This window comes from Anomaloglossus baeobatrachus, chromosome 2, assembly GCF_048569485.1.
Source record: "Anomaloglossus baeobatrachus isolate aAnoBae1 chromosome 2, aAnoBae1.hap1, whole genome shotgun sequence".
NCBI classification, from domain to species: domain Eukaryota; kingdom Metazoa; phylum Chordata; class Amphibia; order Anura; family Aromobatidae; genus Anomaloglossus; species Anomaloglossus baeobatrachus.
This window is the reverse complement of record NC_134354.1, coordinates 461,438,891-461,459,920: the sequence shown is the minus strand read 5'-3', so window position 1 is coordinate 461,459,920 and position 21,030 is coordinate 461,438,891. Positions and strand designations below refer to the sequence as shown.

General features: G+C 42.7%; 1 protein-coding gene and 1 long non-coding RNA gene across 2 annotated transcripts; one reads left to right on the top strand and one right to left on the bottom strand.

The window, feature by feature from the left end:
• Positions 1–15,491: 15,491 nt before the first annotated feature.
• Positions 15,492–17,798, top strand: LOC142290268 (uncharacterized). Its single transcript, XM_075334219.1, has 3 exons — positions 15,492–15,641; positions 16,436–16,873; positions 17,105–17,798. Exons 2-3 carry the CDS (start codon positions 16,436–16,438, stop codon positions 17,690–17,692), a joined length of 1,026 nt encoding a protein of 341 aa, XP_075190334.1. The 5' UTR covers positions 15,492–15,641; the 3' UTR covers positions 17,693–17,798.
• A 240-nt stretch (positions 17,799–18,038) lies between these two features.
• Positions 18,039–18,540, bottom strand: LOC142290269 (uncharacterized). Its single transcript, XR_012750257.1, has 3 exons — positions 18,485–18,540; positions 18,349–18,399; positions 18,039–18,268 (listed from the first exon to the last, which is right to left on the bottom strand). It is a non-coding gene; the product is annotated as an uncharacterized LOC142290269 (long non-coding RNA).
• Between the last annotated feature and the right edge of the window lie 2,490 nt (positions 18,541–21,030).

Here is a 21,030-nt window from a genome sequence, read left to right as displayed (position 1 = left end):
TGCTTGTTTGTGGGTCTTTCCGTCTTAAGTCTGGATTTAAGCAAGTGAAATGCATGTTCAATTGGGTTAAGATCTGGTGATTGACTTGGCCATTGCAGAATGTTCCACTTTTTTGCACTCATGAACTCCTGGGTAGCTTTGGCTGTATGCTTGGGGTCATTGTCCATCTGTACTATGAAGCGCCGTCCGATCAACTTTGCGGCATTTAGCTGAATCTGGGCTGAAAGTATATCCCTGTACACTTCAGAATTCATCCGGCTACTCTTGTCTGCTGTTATGTCATCAATAAACACAAGTGACCCAGTGCCATTGAAAGCCATGCATGCCCATGCCATCACGTTGCCTCCACCATGTTTTACAGAGGATGTGGTGTGCCTTGGATCATGTGCCGTTCCCTTTCTTCTCCAAACTTTTTTCTTCCCATCATTCTGGTACAGGTTGATCTTTGTCTCATCTGTCCATAGAATACTTTTCCAGAACTGAGCTGGCTTCATGAGGTGTTTTTCAGCAAATTTAACTCTGGCCTGTCTATTTTTGGAATTGATGAATGGTTTGCATCTAGATGTGAACCCTTTGTATTTACTTTCATGGAGTCTTCTCTTTACTGTTGACTTAGAGACAGATACACCTACTTCACTGAGAGTGTTCTGGACTTCAGTTGATGTTGTGAACGGGTTCTTCTTCACCAAAGAAAGTATGCGGCGATCATCCACCACTGTTGTCATCCGTGGACGCCCAGGCCTTTTTGAGTTCCCAAGCTCACCAGTCAATTCCTTTTTTCTCAGAATGTACCCGACTGTTGATTTTGCTACTCCAAGCATGTCTGCTATCTCTCTGATGGATTTTTTCTTTTTTTTCAGCCTCAGGATGTTCTGCTTCACCTCAATTGAGAGTTCCTTAGACCGCATGTTGTCTGGTCACAGCAACAGCTTCCAAATGCAAAACCACACACCTGTAATCAACCCCAGACCTTTTAACTACTTCATTGATTACAGGTTAACGAGGGAGACGCCTTCAGAGTTAATTGCAGCCCTTAGAGTCCCTTGTCCAATTACTTTTGGTCCCTTGAAAAAGAGGAGGCTATGCATTACAGAGCTATGATTCCCAAACTCTTTCTCCGATTTGGATGTGAAAACTCTCATATTGCAGCTGGGAGTGTGCACTTTCAGCCCATATTATATATATAATTGTATTTCTGAACATGTTTTTGTAAACAGCTAAAATAACAAAACTTGTGTCACTGTCCAAATATTTCTGGGCCTGACTGTACATCTCCTGACGTTGCTCTCCTCATAGCTGTATCACACCTTAACCATACTCATCATTCTGTGCTGTGTCTATGTGAAAAAGACTCGGGGGAGAGTCAAAACCTTATTTAATTTTGGTGGCTCTTGTCCATTTATTATGAATTACAGTGTATCACAATATATACATTATTGTGTATCACAATAATTTTTTTTATTTGCATTCATCCAACAGTTGGCGGTGAATACAGTTTATCTGGATCAATAAAGGCACACCAGTTATCAGTGCCATATATTGCACTGAACACCTTTGTCATATGAGTGTGCCGCCCCCACGTCAGCAGTCGGGCTTCTCGGTTCCGGATCCGCAGTGGCTCAAGGGATTTCCGGACCCGGGGGTCGCGCGGACACTCAAATAAAAGGGGACGTATATGTACGGGGATTGCTGTAGATACTTTGTGACGCCACCCACGGTGTGTGGTAAAATGGAGTACCACAGCTTCTGTTGGGGAGCACCTGGGGGTGATGGAATGGCAGCTGGATGTTAACCCCTCCGTGGGTAGGGGTGGATGCCCAGGGCTCAGTGTCAAGGACACGGGGAGTGATGTAGGCCGGAGGTGGCAATGTTGGTGTACTCACTGTTGAATAATTGCACACAAGTCTGTTGGTAAACCAAGGTGTCAGTGGCCGGCTGCCGCGTTCGGGTGTACTCGAGTCCCACACCCGACTGGTGTACTGATGTCCCTTCCTTTGGCACTCTGTAATTTTCCTCAATTCTGGACAACTCGTATGGATCGGGGAAGTCCGCTCCCGGTATGTTCTGTTTGGGAGATGTGCCCGTGAAAACTGACCCTTGGGATTTCAGTGGGTGTTTGCGGATACCCTATCCCACAATGTGGGCTGCCGTTTTGCTCTATCTGGGCTAACACTTTTGGAGCAATGTCTGAAACCTTTGCTCCTGGCCTGGTGAATTAAAGAAGGGGCTTACAACTGTCTTCTAACTAGGGTCCAGGTACCCTGCCTGTGCACGGTTTCCGGACTGGATCTCCGCTGTCGGTACCGGCGGGCTCCAACCCTGTTTTGGTCCACTTTGGATTTTCTGCTACCGGACTCCCGTCGCCTTTGGACACGGTCCACGGCTTGCCACCCAGCCATTAGACCAGGGCCACTACCCTGGCTACCTTCCACTAGGCTCAGCTTTCCTTTGACAGTCTGTCACTGTCACAGACTCCACTTCACACCTTACTCCTCAAAATCTGAATTTGAACTGCTGTGTTCCCGCTCCCGGATCCTCAAGACCCCTAGGTGGGTGCTCCCAATCCGCCTGGTCCTGCCCACTGGTGTGTCCTTTTTACCCTGAGGGGGGTGGCTAGGATTTTGTGGCTGATGGGACCTGGTGTGAGAAGGTGTTGTGTGGGGTATATGTTTTCTGTGACCACCTGGCGGCGCTAGGGCGTCACATGAGTGGGACTAACTTCCATCCCTTTCAGGTAGACAAAGGTTTTTACTCTCAATGATAGAAAAGCAAAATCGTAAATTAGGAAAAAAAGAAAATATTATTCACACTTTTTTTTTGTCTGGAGCAGTTATATATATATATTCCTTTAAGTGCAGATGACTGTAAAGTCGCAGCATGTTGAGGGATTTTATTTACAGCACGCTGCCATATTATACTGGCTGGTAACAGATTTCCAAAATCTAACGTTTTTTGCAAAATAAAGGCTATGATTTTAACTTTTGCATATAATTTTATAGCAAGAAAAGAGCGTTATCAAAACACCTACCTGATCTGATGAGGTTCACTTTAATCTAAAAGCAAGATAATTATTAGAATTAAGGAAATTACAGGTAGAATGTAATACAGGCGAGCAATCGTGTTCTCACCAGACATATTATGGTAGTACTTTACTGAACATACTCTTCACATTCACAATGGCCTTATACATTTACAGAAAATTGCTCATTACCCTGTTAATGATAATGTTCTCTCATTCTTTTATCTTGTATGATTTCACTTTTTTTTTCCTAGTTCATTTCATACTCTGAAGGTAATTCTTACTATTTGCTTTCTTTTTCTATGTAACAAAAACAGACATTTTATTGCCTCATATGGTTTTAGAAAATAACACTGGTCGACAAAAGCCCCCATTTATTTTTTTAACAAAAATAACATTAACTGGATTTAAAGATATTTTCCATGCTGAATTTGAATATGCTTTCAGATTTTTTTCTCCCTCAGGCAAGGTTTTTTTTAGTGACCTGCATCTCAGGTTTTATGGAAATAATAAAAAATGATACTTATGTAGTCAACATTATATGAAATAAAATTATGTAGAACATTCTTGATGACAATTTATTGGAATATTTTGCTTCTGGAATATCTTTTTTCATGGTCCAGTAATTGTCAGCCAGCATACTGGGATTCCACTTGCCTTGGTAGCTCCATTCCATTGTACAAAACTTTTCCCTGTTATGAACTTTAGAACTCTCACACACTCAGCTAGTGAAATGGGGAAGGTGCACTGCACCCAACTGGTCCCTGTATAGGCTAAAAGATCCCCAGCCGCACAACTAACAGCAGCACCCTGGACCTAGCTGCATTAAGGGAACCTGTCAGTAGATTTGGGGCCTCTAAGCTGCGGCCACTACCAGTGGGCTCTTATACACAGCATTCTAACATGTTGTATATAAGAGCCCAGGCCGCTGTGTAGTACATAAAAATCACTTTATAATACTTACCTAAATGGTTGCTGCGGTGGAGTGGGGTCATATGGGCGTCTCCGTTCGGTGCCTCCTCTTTCAGCCATCTTCATCCTCCTCCTGAAGCCTGTGTGCATGACGCATCCTAAGTCATACAAACTTGCCGATCCCGCGCAGGTGCACTACCATACTTTGATCTACCCTGCTCAGGGCAGATCAAAGTGTGCCTGTGCAGAACCTCAATGCCGATGAGCAGATCAAAGTGCGCCTGTGCAGGACCTCAATGCGTGTGGATGACGTAGGACGCGTCATGCACCCCAGCTTCAGAAGAAAGATGACAAAGATGGCTGAAAGATGAGGCACCGGCACCGGAGAACGGAGACGCCCATATGACCCAACTTCACTGCAGCGACCGTTTAGGTAAGTAATATAAAAGTGATTTTTACGTTCTACACAGCGGCCTTGGGTCTTATATACAGCATGTTAGAATGTTGTATATAAGAGCCCACTGGTGGTGGCCATAGCTTATAGGCCCCAAATCTGCTGACAGATTCCCTTTAAAAGGCCATTGAGTGTTGTTTTGTCCCTCCTGAAGGATCATGCCCTGAGGCGAGGTCGCTGCATGCTACCTATGAGGAAGGTGTGCTAGAACAAACAAACTCAGAGTGAGAAAAACTAAAGAGAGTTCAAGTAAGGAGAAAAGGCTGAGAAGGAAAACAAAATCAAGTCACAGCAGGAACTCAACCTATGAAGGCTTGGACCTCCCTAATTTGAAAGGCTGGAACTCCCAAAAAACTAGTCTCCATAGAGATAGAGAGCCCAGAAAGGAAAAATAGAGGCAAGAGGACCCATGAGCATTAGGACCATAGCTCAGCAGACAGGGAAACTGACCACGGAGCAATAGGTCACTGGATCTCAAATTGAGCTATGATATCTCCATGCTGGTCACTGACAGCACCAAGATTGGAAGAAATCCAAGAAATGAAGTTTTCAGCATATTTTCCATCCCATAACAAGGTATTATTTCACAAGCTCACTCAATATATCACCGTAGTTTTCTGCTTTATGATTCCGAGAAAAGAAGAGGATACATTTTTGAAGGACAGCCAGGCTGCTTTTTGCAATGGATTTAACAGGTCCAGAAATTGTTCACCATCCATCAGCAATCTTATTTTTCGATTTATAAAAATGCCTTCTTTAAATTTCATATCAATAACCTTTGAAAATTTAGATTTCAAATGTATAAATGCAGCCCTATTTCTCAAGTGCTTTTACAAATTGTTTAATCAATTCTAGCTAAATATGCAGTGGAGGTTAATATACTTTTTCAGGATTCACTAAAGGTACATTTGACACATTTTTTTTCTACAAAAACAAGAGATTCACGTTTTGGCCATTGTTTTCGAATATTCTAAGACTTCCTATCCTATTCACATAATAATAACAGCAGAATTTAGTACCCAGTTTGCAATCCAAGCAATAAAGCAATCTCCTTGAAATCGTGACAAATATTCCAGTTATAGTTTTCATACTAGATTTTTTCTAACAGGAGTTTAATGTTTTAGTATATCTCTTTAATATCAGGGTCTTGTGGAATGGGTATTAATGGGAGGTTCTTACCATTTTGCAAAAGAACGGCCTTCAAACTGGCTTTTGATGAGTCTATGAACAATTGTCTCTCACCTGCCCAGTGTTGATGTCCAAACATTATTACAAAAAACTATGCCTTGTTCTTCAGAGAAATCGTTTTTGAAATCACTCTCTCGGCTATGATATCTGAAGATTCTCACGTCTTCATGGAGTAGGTTCCATTCTTTGAACCTGGAACTAAGGGTACCTTCACACTTTAGCGATGCAGCAGCGATCCGACCAGCGATCTGACCTAGTCAGGATCGCTGCTGCATCGCTACATGGTCGCTGGTGAGCTGTCAAACAGGCAGATCTCACCAGCGACCAGTGAACAGCCCCCAGCCAGCAGCGACGTGCAAGCGACGCTGCGCTTGCACGGAGCCGGCGTCTGGAAGCTGCGGACACTGGTAACTAAGGTAAACATCGGGTATGGTTACCCGATGTTTACCTTAGTTACCAGCGCACACGGCTTAGCTGTGTGTGCAGGGAGCAGGGAGCCGCGCACACTGCTTAGCGCTGGCTCTTTGCTCTCCTAGCTACAGTACACATCGGGTTAATTAACCCGATGTGTAATGCAGCTACATGTGCAGGGAGCCGGAGCCGGCAGCACAGGCAGCGTGAGAGCTGCGGAGGCTGGTAACTAAGGTAAATATCGGGTAACCACCTTGGTTACCCGATGTTTATCTTGGTTACAGCTTACCGCAGCTGCCAGACGCCGGCTCCTGCTCCCTGCTCGCTTCATTTGTCGCTCTCTTGCTGTCACACACAGCGATCTGTGTGTCACAGCGGGAGAGCGCCTTTGAAGAAAACGAACCAAGGCTGTGTGTAACGAGCAGCGATCTCGCAGCAGGGGCCAGATCGCTGTTCAGTGTCACACATAGCGAGATCGCTAATGAGGTCACTGCTGCATCACAAAAAGCGTGACTCAGCAGCGATCTCGGCAGCGAGCTCGCTGTGTGTGAAGCACCCCTTAGAATCTCTGATTGTTGTTTAGACTGGTCTAAATCATGTATATGGTCGCTCAGATCTTCTTAAGATAAGAAGTGAGATTCTGATGAACAATTTGCTTTGAAAGGAAGGTCACTTCTCACGATACTATAAGCTTCCTCTTCATTGTGAGTAAAGCTGGTGTCACACTAAACGACAGCGACAACGACGTCGCTGTTACGTCACCATTTTCGGTGACGTAACAGCGACCTTGTAAGTCGCTGTTATGATCGCTGCTTAGCTGTCAAACACAGCAGAAGCAGCGATCATAAGGTCGCTGTGCTACATGTTCAGAGAGCAGGGAGCCGCGCTTAGCGCTGGCTCCTTGCTCTCCTGCAGCACACATCGGGTTAATTAACCCGATGTGTGCTGCAGCTACATGTCACAGTTCAGAGAGCAGGGAGCCGCGCTTAGCGCTGGCTCCTTGCTCTCCTGCAGCACACATCGGGTTAATTAACCCGATGTGTGCTGCAGCTACATGTCACAGTTCAGAGAGCAGGGAGCCGCGCTGAGCGCTGGCTCCTTGCTCTCCTGCAGCACACATCGGGTTAATTACCCGATGCATACTGCAAACACATGTCACAGTGCAGGAGCCGGCGCTGGCAGCAAGAGCGGAGGCTGGTAACCAGCGTAAACATCGGGTAACTAGGGAAAGGTCTTCCCTTGGTTACCCGATGTTTACGCTGGTTACAGCTTACCGCAGCTGCCAGTGCCGGCTCCTGCTCGCTTCATTTCGTCGCTCTCTCGCTGTCACACACAGCGATGTGTGTGTCACAGCGGGAGAGTGACGACCAAAAAATGAAGCTGGACATTCAGCAACGACCGGCGACCTCACAGCAGGGGCCAGGTCGTTGCTGGATGTCACACACAGCGACAGCGACGGGACGTCGCTGCAACGTCACAGAAAATGGTGACGTAGCAGCGACGTCGTTGTCGTCGTCGTTATGTGTGACACCAGCTTTAGTTTAGAGTCAGAGGTGTCACATGGTCACAAAATCTGGACACTTGGGTACAGGGAGATCTTCACTATGTAAGATGGGGCTTATTTCAGATGAAATAATGGGGTAATTAACTGTATATTTTGTTTAAGATGTGACTCCTTTAATGTTCGTTAAACAGAAATAGCTATCTGTTAAACGTTCCTTAGGTTCCCTCCAAACCAGCCGAATGGCAAATGGTATTTGATGTGAGCCATTATTTAAACCAGAAAAAAGCCTAACATAAAGATAACAGCATATATGTGGTGCTCAGTACCTTTTGAGATCATCAACTTTACTCCCGAAATAAAGCTCATAGCACTTTTTTACAAGTGGCATAAAATTCTGTCTCTGATTTGTCAACGTCAGTTCACCACAAATATAACAGAAATAGTCTAGATGATTGAAACACTTTTTTTGGCATTATTGAAAAATGTATAAAATATGAGAAGCAAAACAGTTTAGATCAACAGAAGAACAAACACTTGTGCGAACAGACTTGCTGCCATTTCACTGTTGGCTCTCTACTTAGAAAAGATGCCGTCACTATGCATGTCTGAACATGAATGAACCTGCGTAACCTAACAGAGCAGAAAACTTCATTCCTCTGATCACATACTAATTAGAGCACTAAATTTAGTTAAATCATCCTATGGTAAACCATAAAAAATGCTAAAATAAAAAATGTGTAAAAATTCTAGCTACATATTTGAATTCAGGAGTTAAAACCCTACTGGAACCGCCAATAAATGTTCTTGTGTAAAAAATCATGTTGACCAGTGATTTAAGTTGTTCAGCTGGTTTTTAACCCCACACCCGGCAATTTACCATTTTTCGTTTTTGTTTTTTCTTCCCCTTTTTCCAAGAGCCATAACTTTTTTTTATTTTTTCATCAATATAGCCATATGAGGGCTTTTTTTGTGGGACAAGTTGTACTTTTAAATTAAACCATTAGTTTTACCATATAGTGTACTGAAAACAAGAAAAATACTCCAAGTATGGTGAAATAGCAAAAAAAAAGTGCAATTGCGTGACTTTTTAATTTTTTTTATTTACCATGTTCACTATATAGTAAAACTAACCTGGCATTATGATTATCTAGGTCAGTCCGATTTTGTAGATACCGAACATGTATAGTTTTACCTTTATCTATGTGGTGGAAAAAAATTCTGAAGTTTAAAAAAAAAAGAATAGCGAATTTGTTGCCATTTTCCGAGACATGTAGCGTTCTCATGTTTCAGGATCTGGGGCTCAGTGATGGCTTCATTTTGCATCTTCATCTGGCATTTTTCATTATACAATTTTTACGTAGATGGAATGTTTTAATTGCCTGTTATTGCATTTAAAGCAATGTTACGACAAACAAAAAATTTAATTTTGGCATTTGGATTTCTTTTTACCAATCAGATTAATTGATTTTATATTTTGATAGATGAGACATTTCTAAATGTGGCAATACCAAATATGTGCATTGTTTTTGTTTTAATATCAATAGGGCAAAAGAGGGGTGATTTGAACCTTTAGTTTTTTAATTTTTAATATTTTTTAAAACACTTTCTTTCTTACATTTTTTATCTATTTTATTAGTCCCCCTAAGGTACTTTATCACTGCATAGTCCAATCGCAAGTGATTACCGTTATTTTCTTATATTACTAGCTAGCTAGATAGATTGCTAGATAGATAAAATATGGTAGATAGCTAGAAAACTAGATAATAGGTAGATAGATAGAACAGATGATAGATAGATACATAAATAGACAGCTAGATAACAGAAAGCTAGCTAGCTATATAGATAAATACATAGAATAGATAGATCACAAGATAGATGGATAGATAGCTAGATAGCTAGATATAGCTAGATAGCTTGAACAGCTGTTTAGCTGAATTAAAAATTAATTTTTGAAAAAAATGGATGTGGGGGTTCCCCTCCAATTTTCATATCCAGCAGAGGTACAGCAGCAGCTTCAGGCTGCAACCCTCAGCTGTCAGCTGTACCTTAACTGTATATCCAAAATAGAGGGGATCCCACTTTTATTTTTTTAATTATTTGAATAAATAATTTAAAAAAATTGCACAGGGTCCCCCCATCTTTGCAAAGCCAGCCAAGGGACAGCAGACTACTGGGGGCTAATATTACAGTGGCAATGGCGATGGTTATTTGGCACTTCCCAGCCTAACAATAGCAGCCCCGCAGCGGCCCAGAAGTGGTGCATCCATTACATGCGCTAATTCTGTGGCATTGTACTTGCCTCTGGTGCCCTGGTGCAGTGGCAAATAGGTTAATATTTGAGGTTGTGATTTGCCAGCTGGCATCAAGCACTGGTATTAGTCATGTGTGGGCATCTAGCAGACACCCCCATTACTAATTCCAGTTGTAGTTAAAAGAAAGAAAAACTATTTAGACAAAAAACCCTCGACGCAAGCCTTCATTCACCAATTTATTACAAAATATTCCCAAAAAGTTCTGATGTAATCCATAGCGCATCCCACGACAATCCCCAAAAGCGAACCTGAAAGACATAAAGAGAGAAAATTAGTAAAGAAATAAAGACAAGAGACACCCTCTTTCACCAATGTATTTCCCTGTCAAATACCTAATCTACGTCCAACGTAATCCAACAAGGGGCTCCCACGATGATCCTATACTCACTGTCACAGTCAACGAAGAACAGAACGTTTACCATTGACTATGAGAGTAGTCACTGCAAGCTCACACACTGCTGTATGAGATCCAATGGAGTGAACTGAGATGAACTCATGAGGTCGCCCCAGGTCCTAGTGTGGCTCCCCTGAGGCTTCAGTCGCCACAGAGTATTGCACCCAAATTTGAGTGTAATGCTAAATTTGGATCCTGAGGAGGTCAGTCTCAATTTCACCACTTACAAACTCAAATACACATCAGGTAGCCCTGTTCCCACTGAGGACTGGGCTGGGGTCGGGTATTAAAGGGGTCGCCAACAGAGCGGCATTTACAGGATGCCCTCATACATGGGCCCCGGTCCCACTAGCTTAGGACCTGGGAGGGAGGTGGTGCAGCCAGCAGGGGGAGTCAGGAGCCAACACAACAGTTAGGAGAGTTCTCCAGCAGGAGAGCAATGGAGCAGACGTGTTTCTCAGGTGCTCCGGTGGGAAGGAAGAAGAGTTCAAACGATTGCTGTGGGAGAGTGCATCTGCTGCCCTCGGAATCGGCACCACTCAGGGCAGCAGGACCCTAGGGAAGATCATACTTCACATTGGTTTTCCAGAATCTGCCTGACCCCATATCGGAACCGCAGCACCTACATATAGGGACAAGAGTATTACTCGTGAAAACCCGAGTCCCCGTGTAGCTTCAAGTCAGGGGATCCACTGACAGGCGCTACAAGGAGGGAAATCACCGAACACCACACCGGACTGATCTCTAAAGGGATTCGGGTTCGACGGAGCCCATCATACCAAGTGAGAAGTATACAAGGCACTCCCAAGATGATTTGAAGAAATATTTATTCATGTGCATAACAAAAACGTTTTCGGTCCTATGTGGACCTTCCTCAGTAGCACATATGTGAGGGAAAACGCTGTGTGGGCTGTCAGACGCGGAATCCACCGCTGTATGGGGGCTGCCATGGCATCTTGGGAGTGCCTTGTATACTTCTCACTGTTTGGCTTTGGAACCTGAAGTGCACCCCAATATCCTAGACGCATATATAGGAAATGCCATTCTCTTCTTGCTATACATCATACCAAGTGACCGGTATTACCTGGGTGAGTTGCACATCAGAAAAGTAAGTAAACAACCTGGAACCCCAGCCACAGACTCTGTCTATTTATTACCGGTTCTGCCGCTCTGCGCCTTGGCGCCCGCCATCACTACTTTCCTTATCATCCTCCCTGGATGCCGCTCCACCTGTGGGGAGTGATACCATCTCTGGTTGCTACTACCATCCGCCCCGGAGGACAGTGACAGCAGTGGCTGCTAAATCTCTGGCCGCATACCACAGGTGGCGTCATGACATTCACCTCATTGCTACCCCCACCCATCATCTCTCCCCTGCCATCTTCTGTATGCTTTGGGGCAACGGAGCCGCGCTAGGCTGCTCGTGACAACGACAGTTGATGGCCCGGTGATGAGTAGGTTAACCGCCTGCCCCGTGGGGCACTACACTAGCAGCGGCATACAGTGTGTGAGCGGCTGTGGCAGTTACGTCAGGAGTTCAGAAGAGTTCATTGCTAACTGCAATGAACTCAGCTGAACCCATGACTGCAACGCACGTCACTGACTTCATTGACTGTGGCCATTGTCACGCTAAGTATTGTGAGATACCGTGGCTGTGATGTGCAGTGATGTTGCGGGCTCTCAAAAATACTTAGCACAAGAACAGCTGTGGTTATTGAAGTCAGTGATGCGTGCTGCCATCATGGGTTCAGCTGAGTTCATTGGCGCTGGCAACAATCTCATCTGAACTCCTGGCATCACTGCCGTGGCTGCTCACACACTGCTGTATGAGCCGCTGCTAGAACCTGGGGTAACCTCATGAGGTTATCTAAGGTCACTCCAGTTGCATTTTCCAAACGGATCCAAAATATTACAAGACATGGGAACATAGCCTTAAATAGGATGAAAAAAGACCTAGGTCCATCTAGTCTACCTTCCTCCAGCAATTATACATTTCATCACTAAATTATTTATAACCACCAATGTTGTGTGTACTGAGGAAATTATCTAGCCATTTTTTAAACGTTTTCCTTTCTGTATTTTTTCATTTTTTTAAAAGTTTTTATAGTGTCACCCATTACTACCTCTGACTGCTCTAACTGTAAAGAACCCTTTCCTATATAGGTGCCTGAATCGCCTTTCTTTCACTCACAGTGAGTGCCCCCTGGTCCTTAGTATTGTCTTTGGATGGAATAAGTCATGTCTCAGTCCTTTGTATTGACCACACATGTATTTATACTTATAAATGAGATCTCCTCTGAAATGTCTTTTTTCTAAGCTAAATAAATCCAACTTTTCCAACCTGTCATCATATGGGGCCTTCCATTCTTTGCAATAATCTAGTTTCCCGACTTTCAACATGGAGCCCAAAACTGGATCCCACATTCTAGATGTGGTCTTACAAGTGATTTATAGAGCGGTAACAATACGTTGGGATCACGGGATCTAATCTCTCTTTTTATACACCCTAAAATCTTGTTTGCTTTAGCAGCTGCTGCCTGACATTGAGTGCTGCTGCTCAGCTTACTTGTAACCAGAATTACAAAGCCTTTCTCCTCTTCTGTAGTCCTGAGTTTACCTCCATTTAATGTATATGCAACAATAGGATTACTCTGTCCTAGGTGCATTACTTTACATTTATGACACCCGGCACATCACCAATCAGCTGTTCTCAGCTCCGTCTACGCAACTTTAGTATTAAATGAATGCGCAGGTGCAAATATATATATATATATATATATATATATATATATCTACACATACACTGTTCAAAAAATTAAAGGGAACACTTAACCAGCCGACTATAACTCCAAGTTAATCAAACTTCTGTGAAATCAAACTGTCCACTTAGGAAGCAACAGTGATTGACAATCAATTTCACATGCTGTCGAGTAAATGGAATAGACATCAGATGGAAATTATTTGCAATTATCAAGACACTCAATAAAGTGTTTCTGCAAGTGGGGACCACAGACCACATCTCAGTGCCAATGCTTTCTGGCTGATGTTTTGGTCACTTTTGAATGTTGGTTGTGCTCTTACACTCGTGGTAGCATGAGACGAACTCTACAACTCACACAAGTGGCACAGGTAGTGCAGCTCATCCAGGATGGCACATCAATGTGAGCTGTGGCAAGAAGGTTTGCTGTGTCTGTAAGCGTAGTGTCCAAAGGATGGTGGCGCATCCAGGAGACAGGCCAGTAAACCAGGAAATGTGGAAGGGGCCGTAGGAGGGCAAGAACCCAGCAGCAGGACCGCTACCTCCGCCTTTGTGCAAGGAGAAACAGAAGGAGCACTACCAGAGCCTTGCAAAATGATCTCCAGCAGGCCACAAATGTGCATGTGTCTCACAAACGTTTAGAAACTGACTCCATGAGGATGGCATGAGGGCCAGACATTCACAGATGGGGGTTGTGCTCACTGCCCAACACCGTGCAGGACACTTGGCATTTGCCATAGAACACCAGGATTGGCAAATTCGCCACTGGCGCACAGTGCTCTTCACAGATGAAAGCAGGTTCACCCTGAGCATATGTGTCAGACGTGGCAGAGTCTGGAGACACTGTGGAGAGCGATCTGCCTGCAACATCCTTCACCTTTGGTTTGGCAGTGGGTTAGTAATGGTGTGGGGTGGCATTTCTTTGGAGGGCCGCACAGCCCTCCATCTGCTCGCCAGAGGTAGCCTGACTGCCATTAGGTCGTGAGATGGGATCCTCAGACCCCTTGTGAGACCATATGCTGGTGCGGTTGGCCCTAGGTTCCTACTAATGCAGGACAATGGCAGACCTCATGGGGCTGTAATGTGTCAGCAGTTCCTGCAAGATGAAGGCATTGAAGCTATGGACTGGCCTGCCTGTTCCCCAGACCTGAATCTGATTGAGCACATCTGGGACATCATGTCTCGCTCCATCCACCAATGTCATGTTGTACTACAGACTGTCCAGGAGTTGGTGGATGCTTTAGTCCAGGTCTGGGAGGAGATCCCTCAGGAGACCATCCACAACTTCATCAGGAGCATGCCCAGGCATTGTAGAAAGGTCATACAGGCACGTGGAAGCCACACACAATACTAAGCCTCATTTTGACTTGTTTCCACTTTAGTTTTGTCTTGTTTTAATTTTCGTTTTGACTTGTTTCCACTTTCATTTTGTGTGTGACACATACACACTATCTGTCAGCACACTGCAATTAATGAATACATGAATTCCACTCTTGCTATACACGGAGAAACTGTAATGTCGTTATTTAGTTAACATTTTTTGATCTTTTACTTTCACTTCCACAGTTCAGATAAGGCTTGTCCTAGTTTAACTGTGCTATAAAGGTCCAGTCACACATAACGAGATCGTGAACGAGATCGCTACTATGTCACACTTTCTGGATCGTTTATGAGTCGTTGTTGAAATCGCATGTTGGGTGTCACACATAACGAGTTTATGAACGAGCATGCGTCCCGTATAACGATCTTTGAAATCGCTGGGACCCTGTCACACAGCTACTATGTTAACGATTCCAATCCCATTAGGGGCGTAGTAAAATGCAGTGAGTCACGTAGGCGTGCATTTGTGTCGCCTTTTCCGCTTTCATTGGCGGCCAATACTGCGTTCTGATTGGGCGGCCGGGCGGGCGTCGCCTTTTCCACCCCCTCCGCTCTGATTGATAAGGACCCTGTCACACAGCTACTATGTTAACGATTCCAATCCCATTATGCAGTGAGTCACGTAGGCGTGCATTTGCGTCGCCTTTTCCATACCCTCCTCCGCTTTCTTTGGCGGCCAATACTGCGTTCTGATTGGGCGGCCGGGCAGGCGTCGCCTTTTCCACCCCCTCCGCTCTGATTGATAAGGACCCTGTCACACAGCTACTATGTTAACGATTCCAATCCCATTATGCAGTGAGTCACGTAGGCGTGCATTTGCGTCGCCTTTTCCATACCCTCCTCCGCTTTCTTTGGCGGCCAATACTGCGTTCTGATTGGGTGGCCGGGCGGGCGTCGCCTTTTCCACCCCCTCCGCTCTGATTGATAAGGACCCTGTCACACAGCTACTATGTTAACGATTCCAATCCCATTATGCAGTGAGTCACATTTGCGTCGCCTTTTCCATACCCCCCTCCGCTTTCATTGGCGGCCAATACTGCGTTCTGATTGGGCATGCAGGGGGCGTATCTAGCGGTTAAATTTTGGATCGCGTCCACCCTTTGTCACTTCTTTTGCGCTTTGCTTTGAGATAGAACCTGCGTCTCCACCCTGATTCCTTCGTCCATTGTACCCGGTCGCTTTGTTGGTGTGTTTTTCGGATCGAAGCCGCAGTTGCACCTGGAGTATCCTTGCAGTGCTGTCGAGTGTCGGTGAGATCGTATTTGCGATTCCGCTTGGATTCTACATTGATATACACTTCTTTGAAAAGGTAGGTCTTTTTTCTTGTTGGGGGGGGTGGTCTTTTTTTTGAATAATGTTCTTGCTGTTAAGATATATGTTAATATTTATTATGTGAGTTGATTGCTGTTAGATATATGTTAATAGTTATTATGTGAGTTAAAGTTGCTGGCTTTTATCTGTGCGTGTATAATGCCTTTTAAAGAGGGGTCTCTCCATAGTGCTGTTTGTAATGTGTCCTATCCTAGCATTGCTGGCTCTTTTGTCTCTCATTAAATAAAATATAGAAATGTGGCACTCCTTCTATAGTCGCTGGTGCTTGGATAGGGTCCCACCCCAGATCAAAAAATGAAAAAAATCCAGCACTCAAAGCATTTAACTGAAATTGTTTTATATTTTATTCATGGATCTCTGTAATTATTAAAGCCGTTTCCGTCATCCGACCTTCATCAGTTTACGCATAAAAGGTTCTGTAGAAATATATGAAAAAGCTGGACCAGAGGAAAAAGCTGCCCGTCCCGGTCTGCAGTCAATGTCACATACTGTCTACAGAACCTTTTCTGTGTAAACTGATGAAGGTCGGATGACCGAAACGTCTTTAATAATTACACAGATCCATGAATAAAATATAAAACAATTTCAGTTGAATGCTTTGAGTGCTGGATTTTTTTCATCTTTTGTCTCTCAGCTACAGCCGCCATTTTGTGTTTCTGCCACACATAGGGGCGGCCATTTTAGTCTCTGCCACACCATAACCAAAAATTGTGATCGGTTTATTGCAACTTCTTTTATGTTTACATATAAATTTTTCATTCTTTATTTCAGATGGCTTATTATAACAAAGAAGACTTTGTGCGTGAGCTGTTGGATTTGTATCAATCACTGCCCTGCTTGTGGAGAATCAAATCCACAGAATATTCAGACAGAATAAAAAAACAAGCCGCCTATGCCCAACTGGTGGATCTTTTTAAAAAACACAGTGGAGGCGAGGCGGTGGATGTCAAAGTAGTAAAAAAGAAGATCCAAGGCTTGAGGACTGTATATAAGAAAGAAGCAAATAAGGTGGACAAATCAAAAAAGTCAGGGGCCGGCACTGACCAGGTATATGTTTCTCCCTTGTGGTATTTCAATCTCCTGGAATTCACAAGGGACCAGGAGCTACCACGAATGATGGAAAGCTCCTACCAAAGAAACGTAGACCTGGAAGCAGACATTGAAAACGATGACATCCCGATCGATGACAACACCTCCGCTGTTGTAGATGTAAGTACCTTATTTGCTTCACGTTACATAGTATTCAAACTTTTTATGTACATGCCATTGAGGAACACAAAATAGTAACTTATTGTTGCCATGATTTATTGTGCAGTTTGGAAATGTTATCCCTTCCAGTTCAGATAAGTACACTCCAATACAATTTTGTCACACTTTAATTAAATTTACTAACTATTAATGTATGACTTTTAATTAACATTTATTTTTCTGTTCCCGCAGAACCCTCAGACAGATATGGTGAGGCCCCAATTGAATGAGAACCCCACCACATCGAGCGAGCCTATTGTGGAGGATAATGAGGCACCTGCACCCTCTGGTGAAATGCGGCGAAGACAGTTACGCAAAAAGAAGGCCAACACCCCTGTGACATCGGCTGAATTTTATTCTTTGGCAACCCAACTGCTATCACAGCCAAAAAGCACCCCAGTCGATAGCTTTGCCGCATTTGCATCGGACAGACTCTGCAAATTGGATTCCACACAGAGGGAGCAAGCCGAAAGACTGATGTTGGAAGTCCTAAGAAAGGCAGGCCGAGGAGAACTGGATGACAATGACACGATATGCAAGAAGAACCAGTCCCATGATTCTAATACATGGATTCCTCGCCAGCCCCTGCAAAGTACACCGAACAGGATGCATCCACCACGCTTGCAGCTTGACCACCCCCCACAGTATCCCCCCCCACAGTATCCCCCCCCACAGTTTCCCCCCCCACATTATCCCAGGTATTCAAATGATTCATTTTTAAGCCAACTGTCATCTCCCACCCGGCCTGAATATGTCCACCAATATGAAGACGGCCACTAAATTTTGTTATTGTTGTTGTTTTGTTATTTGAAATTAATTTCAATTGATTGTTATATTTTCATTGTAATAATAAATTTATGTTGTTTCAATCTTGCTGCCTGCGTTACTTAATTCAGCATATGGTTGTGATGCCCTGGCAAAACACGGTAGTTACAGAGATTGTACCATACTCCACCCTCATTGGCATACCACCACACAACCCACACACTCATGTACAGCAAACAACCAGTAAAGCCTAGTCACCCCCCTCGTGGATAATGGGATTGGTGCATCTATACAGATGCCTACATGTAATATGATGTTTGTGAGTGGTGAGTTTGTGAGTGGTGATAGCTGTTAACTTGCTTTATGCAATGAGACATACCAAACAGCAGATATCAATTTCAAATTTTTTATAACACATGAATATGGATACAATAACAAAAAAAAAAAAACGTTAGTTGCTGCTGCCCTCCCCTTGTCCAGCCACATAACGGGCCAGCAGCGCCGCATGCCGCTCCACTCTGGCCATCAGCCTCCTGTGGGCCGACAAAATCCTTCTTTGGGAGGACATGATTTCGGCCAAAGTGGGTATGCCTATGGAGGGAATGGTAAAATTAATAAATCATAATTTTTATTTCTGCTTATTATTACAAAGTAGGAGATTCATGACTTACGGTTATCCCCCTCGTCCGATACAGACTCACTTATGGAGCCTGGACTAGCATCTATGATAACAAAAAACACTTTATAGTACTCAACAGCTTTTTGTTTTGTACTTTATATGGCGTTAATGTTATATTAAAAAATTACCGGGGGGCGATCCGGCCGGTGGCCCCTGTGGGTGGTACTCCTCCTCCTCCTCCTCCTCTGGTGGCTGTAGATCCACTGGGGGCTCGGGCACATGCTCTCCCTCCTCTGCGGCCCCTTGCTCCTCTGGGGGTTCTTAAGAAAATATAAAGTTTAATGTGGTTGCGTTATGATACATATAGGACTGTGGGGGGTACATTGAAATATATGGCGGACTACGTAGCCTACCTTATACAAGGACTATGGGGGTGAATTTGAACACATTGTGGAATATGTGGTGCAGTATAATATATGGAGAACTCTGGGGTGAATGAAACTTCATGGAGAACTCTAGGAAATTCATTACAGTTCATGGAGGACTATGGGATGCATTCTAATATCTGAAGGGTTATGTGGAACCCTTTATACTATATGGAAGGCTATGTGGGGGCCAATATTGTATTTGGAGAACTAGATATGAGGGGGTACAAAAATACAAGCAGGAGATGGAATTTTTTTGTGCTGAGGGAAAAAGACCCACTACCCACAGCACCCGGCTTTGCCATGCTCTCTCTGATATGGGAAAAGCTGGGTGGTGAGGGAATGATGTTTTGCCAAGCATGGCGAAGCTGGGTGCCAAGGACAAGAGGTATATCAGAACATATGAAAACTGTGTGCTGATAGAGGGTTGTCAGTTCATGGGAAATATATATATATATATATATATATATATATATATATATATATATATATATATATATATATATATAATAAATATATATACATTAAAATATATATATTTATTATTTAAATATTATCTGTATATATTTATTTTTATAATTATATATATATAATTAATATATTATATATTTTTATAATTATATATATATATAATTAATATATGATATATTTTTATAATTATATATAGATATATATTATGTATATTTTTTTTTTATTATTATATATATCTAAATATATTTTTCGAATTGTATCTATATATCTATATATATATATATATATATATATATATTTTATATGTTTTATATATATATATATAATCTATCGATCTATAAAATAGATTATATATATATAATTTTAATTAAGTAAAAGGATATATATATCCTAAATATATACATTTAAATCAATATATTTATTACTTATTATATATGTATATTTTCTTATATTTATATTTATATATAATTAATATGAATTATATATATATTTAATTTAAAAATATATGTATAGACTTATATATATATGATATATATATATATATTATTTATATATGTATTATATATTTATATATTTATTTTTAGAATAAATATATATATATACATATATATATATAGATAGATAGATAGATAGAGAGATATATATATATATATATATATATATATATATATATATAAAAATAAATAGATATATATTTAAGAACACCATTATACGTTGCCAAGGCACACTCATCTGCGCCTACCTTGGTTTTGTAACTCTGCTTGTATGGCAGAGATCCGGGCACTGGAGCGGTACCGCAGATCCGCTAATTTTTTTCGGATCTGGGCGCAGGTGCGCTCCAAATGAAATCTCCTCCTCAACCCACGTTGGATCCTGCGCAATACCGCTTTCTTATGGAGAAGTGGATGCTCTTGCGCCTCACGGCAATCATAATCGCGAGCATCCACTTCTCTAATTAGGTACCGGACCTCCGCCTCTCCCCAAGCTGTTGCCCTCCTGCGTGCCGCCATTGTTCGCTGGTGTGTCTACGTAGCAAACGCAGTTGCGTCACCCGCGGTAACGCCTCTTCACATCTGATTGGACCGATAGCGTCACGTGAACGCTAGCTCCAATCAGATTGGGGTGGACGTTGTTGATCCTGCTCCAGCCAATGGCCGCCGTCGGCCATGGCGGGATTGTTGATTTGTGAAATATTACAATGCTATGTTTGAAGGTGAAAGTGCGACGCACTTTTAACAAATCAGAATGATCTTTGCTGCAGAAATGAGATCGCGCCATGACGCAAATGCTGTGTCAAGGGGTCGTGGTATCACACACTGCGAGCGCACATACAATTATAAGAAATCGAAAAAGAGATGTCGTTTGAAGGTTTCGGGGACGCACAAACGTCCCCGTTTAAAAACCTCAAATGAAAATATATAAGGCTTCATATTCATAATTTGGGGCCTCCGGGGGTGATGTAACGGCAGCAATGGTGGTACTGCTCCCCACAGTAGCCCTTAATAGTGAATGAATGACAAACAAATCTTGTGGAAAGTTAAAACAACTGTTTATTAAAGTAATCATTTTGCAAAAATGACATTTTATTATAAATGTGATGAACATAACAATACAAGTAACCATATATTTTAAAATTAGTATAAATGTGATGAACATAATACAAGTAACCATATATTTTTTAAAATTAAGAAGGGAAGTTTCTAAAACCAATCAATACAAGAAAATAAAACTCAGCATAATAAATGTGCTCAATACAAGTTTATCTAATGCTGCCACGTAATTGCACCAGGACCATTAAAATATTGGCAGTACTTTTCTCGACAGGCCTTCGCATCATA